The 4,486-nt window shown below is 51.1% G+C and overlaps 1 protein-coding gene across 1 annotated transcript; it reads left to right on the plus strand.

Annotated features, from left to right (window-relative positions):
* Positions 1–2,445: 2,445 nt before the first annotated feature.
* LOC127318000 (protein SRG1) lies at positions 2,446–3,844 on the plus strand. The gene has a single exon (XM_051348608.2). It carries the CDS (start codon positions 2,523–2,525, stop codon positions 3,669–3,671), a length of 1,149 nt encoding a protein of 382 aa, XP_051204568.1. The 5' UTR covers positions 2,446–2,522; the 3' UTR covers positions 3,672–3,844.
* Positions 3,845–4,486: the final 642 nt, after the last annotated feature.

Raw genomic sequence — 4,486 nt, forward strand, 5'->3', positions numbered from 1 at the left:
ATAATTGTATTAACCGAAACATTAGTACATGTGTGATATGTAGACAACAAAGAAGTCCCTAGTATGCCTCTTAAACTAGCTTGTTGATTAATGGATGATTAGTTTCATAATCATGAACATTGGATGTTATTAATAACAAGGTTATATCATTATATGAATGATGTAATGGACACACCCAATTAAGCGTAGCATAAGATCTCGTCATTAAGTTATTTGCTATAAGCTTTCGATACATAGTTACCTAGTCCTTATGACCATGAGATCATGTAAATCACTTATACCGGAAAGGTACTTTGATTACACCAAACGCCACTGCGTAAATGGGTGGTTATAAAGGTGGGATTAAGTATCCGGAAAGTATGAGTTGAAGCATATGGATCAACAGTGGGATTTGTCCATCCCGATGACGGATAGATATACTCTGGGCCCTCTCGGTGGAATGTCGTCTAATGTCTTGCAAGCATATGAATAAGTTCATAAGAGACCACATACCACGGTACGAGTAAAGAGTACTTGTCAGGAGACGAGGTTGAACAAGGTATAGAGTGATACCGAAGATCAAACCTCGGACAAGTAAAATATCGCGTGACAAAGGGAATTGGTATCGTATGTGAATGGTTCATTCGATCACTAAAGTCATCGTTGATTATGTGGGAGCCATTATGGATCTCCAGATCCCGCTATTGGTTATTGGTCGGAGTGAGTACTCAACCATGTCCGCATAGTTCACGAACCGTAGGGTGACACACTTAAAGTTGGATGTTGAAATGGTAGAACTTGAATATGGAATGGAGTTCGAATATTTGTTCGGAGTCCCGGATGAGATCCCGGACATCACGAGGAGTTCCGGAATGGTCCGGAGAATAAGATTCATATATAGGAAGTCATATTCCAAGTTTGGAAATGATCCGGTGCATTTATGGCAGGTTCTAGAAGGTTCTAGAAAAGTCCGGAAGAATGGCACTTTGGAAAGTAGAGTCCCGAAGAGACTCCACTAGCATGGCCGGCCAGCCCTAAAGGGAAGAGTCCCAGGTGGACTCCACCTAAAGGTGGCCGGCTACCCCACCTCAAGGAAAGGTGGGAGTCCCACCTTGGGTAGGACTCCCTCCTTGAGTAGGTTTCCCACATATGGGAGGTTTTAGTGTTGGAGTCTTATTCGAAGACTTGGACTAGAACTCTTGGGGCTTCCACCTATATAATGAGGAGGAGAGGGAGGGGGGCAGCCACTCTTTGGCTCAGCCTTGGCCGCACCACCTAGGGCTGCCCTTGGCCGGCGCCCTAGCCTCCCCCTCTCTCCCCAAACCCTAGCGGTCTCTCTCCTCCACCACATCCCGCACGCTTAAGCGAAGCTCCGCCGGATTTCTCCATCACCACCGACACCACACCGTCGTGCTGTCGGATTCAAGAGGAGCTACTACTTCCGCTGCCCGCTGGAACGGGGAGGTGGACGTCGTCTTCATCAACAACCGAACGTGTGACCGAGTACGGAGGTGCTGCCCGTTCGTGGCGCCGGAACCGATCGTGATCAAGATCTTCTACGCGCTTTTGCAAGCGGCAAGTGAACGTCTACCGCAGCAACAAGAGCCTCCTCTTGTAGGCTTTGGAATCTCTTCAAGGGTGAGACTCGATAAACCCCTCGTTGCTACCGTCTTCTAGATTGCATCTTGGCTTGGATTGCGTGTTCGCGGTAGAATTTTTTTTTGTTTTCTATGCAACATTTTCCTACAGTCGGCGCCACACATTGAGCCTCGCAAAACGGCTAAGTCCCAGAAGAATTGTCTCACAGTATGTTTTGGGCAATTACAAGTGCATGTGTGGCGCCGTTGGGAGGGGCGCCACACATGCTACCACGTCGGATCGGCAGACCAGCTCAGCGGCGAGGGGACCACATCGGCTGGGACAGTGGCGCCGGCAGGAGGGGCGCCACATGGGCATGTGTGACGCCCGTGGGAGGGACGCCACACAAAAGGGTTAGATTGGTGAAATAGTTTCGCCAGAGGATCAGTCTGTGCTTTTCTTTCAGTTTTGGGTTATTTTTGTGCAAATCGCCGCTGCCTTCTCCCGTGACAGGCCCATGGATACCTCAAGGTTTATTTGCCGCCAACGCCATTTTCTTGTTGTTGGTGTTGCAATGGTCATTGCAACAACATATGCCTTGTCCTAACCAAAATATAACCGTTAGCAGAAGCTAACGAAATTGAAAAAAATGCGCTTCCCGGGGTTAGCAGAAGCTATATTGGCCTCGATAAGACTGACGCCTAGCAGCTTCCAAAATACTACTCCCGTTTGTGTACGGCGAAACGGATATGTATCGTCCTTCCCCTCTTCGACAGAGGAAGTAACCAATCATACCATAGAGCTCACTTCAGTTTGTACACGTGCCCCGCCACGTCCACATCTGAGCACAGAGTGAACTGAGCTCATCCCATCTATAAATGGACCACTGACCACAAGCTTCAGACACATGAACCATACATTGTGATTAAGTAGACGACGAACTGGTGAATTACGAGCGTATCGCGATGGTGCATCAAGCTCAGGGGCAGCTCGTGCAGGAGGTGGCCGCCGACGGCGGGCTCCGCACACTGCCGAGCCGCTACGTGCTAAAGAAGGAGCAGGATCGCCCGATCGCCACGGTCACCACCGCACAGCCACCCGAGCTGTCCATCCCCACCGTGGACGTGAGCCGCCTGGCCGACGCCGATCCCGACGAGGCCGCCAAGCTCCGGTCGGCGCTCCAGTCCTGGGGCCTCTTCGCGGTGACCGGCCATGGCATGCAGGAGCCGTTCCTCGACGCGGTCCTCGGCGCGTCGCGGACGTTCTTCCACCTGCCGACCGAGGCGAAGCAGCAGTACAGCAACGTGGTCGACGCCGACGACGGCGGCCGCAAGTTCCAGCCCCAGGGCTACGGCGTCGACCGCGTGGACACCGACGAGCAGGTGCTCGACTGGTGCGACCGCCTCTATCTCCAGGTGCAGCCGGAGGAGGAGCGGAAGCTCCGCTTCTGGCCGGCGCACCCGCCGGAACTCAGCGAGCTCCTGCACGAGTTCAGCGTCCACAGCCAGAAGGTGGCGAGGCTCGTGCTGGCGGCCATGGCGAGGAGCCTCGACTTCGAGGAGGGGTTCTTCCTCGACAAGGTCGGCGAGCGCATGCCGTCGGACGCGCGGTTCACCTACTACCCGCCCTGCCCACGCCCGGACCTCGTGCACGGGCTCAAGCCCCACACTGACAACTCCGTCGTCACCGTGCTCCTCCTCGACGAGCACGTCGGCGGCCTGCAGGTTTTCCTCGAGGAAGGCGGCGGCTGGGTCGACGTGCCCGTGCTCGGCGGCGGCCGACACCAGCTGCTAGTCGTCGTCGGTGAAGAGATGGAGATCATGAGCAACGCGGCGTTCAGGGCCCCCGTGCACCGCGTGGTGGCGCCGGGCGAGGCGACGGAGAGGGTATCGCTCGCGGTTTTCTACCAGCCGGAGCCGCACAGGGTTCTCGAGCCGTCGCCAGAGCTGGTCGACGGGGAGCGGCCGGCGATGTACAAGAGGCTCGAGGCCAAGGTTTTCGCCAACGGCTTCTGGGACGCCTTCGCGCTCGGCGAACGCACCATCGACTTCCTTAAGGTCAAGGTTGACGTCGCCGGCGATCAGCCTGCGGCGGTGGCGGTTTCCGGCGCTTGATCGTTTCAGAGATTCCGAGGGGCGTTCCACCGATAAATTCACATATATGCTCGCACGAATGCAGTGTTGATTGTATCTGTAAATTATACTCCGTATGTGTGTACTTTCCGTGCTGCGCATGTATCCATCGTTTCCATCCCAATTCAACTGAATAAATGCCACTTTAATTCGAAGGATTTGCATAAAAATGTTAGGAGAACATTAGTTACTTAATTTGTAGGATCGAATCTAACATCTAACCTCTTTGTTAGAACTTTAGCTGTACTTGGGAAGACAGCACGTTCGAGGATTAGGGCATGTAAAATGGTATGGAAGACAGTCCATGTTATCTAGAGAATATAATCAGTATAATAAATTATCTCTTATCATCGTCCCTTGCAATAAATGATAAATAATTATTTTTAGTAGGAAATTATGTGACTAAGGGAAGACAAGTCGTACAATGAAAAAAATAGCCTTCTCTTATATTTCATAAAAGATCATTCCTTAGCTAAGAAAAGACAACATTCTCTTCCTTTATTTTCTCTCCTCCAACTAAGCAAAAATCTGATGTGGCAAGTGTAAAGGAAGGCTGACATCACCCTATTGTACGTGTCCTTAGGGCATGTACAATGGTATGGAAGTCACGTTTTCTCTTAGCAGTCCATATCATCTAGAGAGGATGATAAATATAATTGATACAATGCATTATCTCTTATTGTCATCCCTTGCAATAAATAATAATTAATTATTTTTAGTAGGAAATTATGTGACTAAGGGAAGACAAGTTGTACAATGAGGAAAATAGCCCTCTCTTTATTTCATAAGAGATCATC

The sequence above is a fragment of the Lolium perenne genome, chromosome 7 (genome assembly GCF_019359855.2).
Source record: "Lolium perenne isolate Kyuss_39 chromosome 7, Kyuss_2.0, whole genome shotgun sequence".
NCBI classification, from domain to species: domain Eukaryota; kingdom Viridiplantae; phylum Streptophyta; class Magnoliopsida; order Poales; family Poaceae; genus Lolium; species Lolium perenne.

Excerpts from the sequence above, each read along its gene's own strand:
- LOC127318000 (XM_051348608.2), top strand. The coding sequence starts at position 2,523 with ATGGTGCATCAAGCTCAGGGGCAGCTCGTGCAGGAGGTGGCCGCCGAC.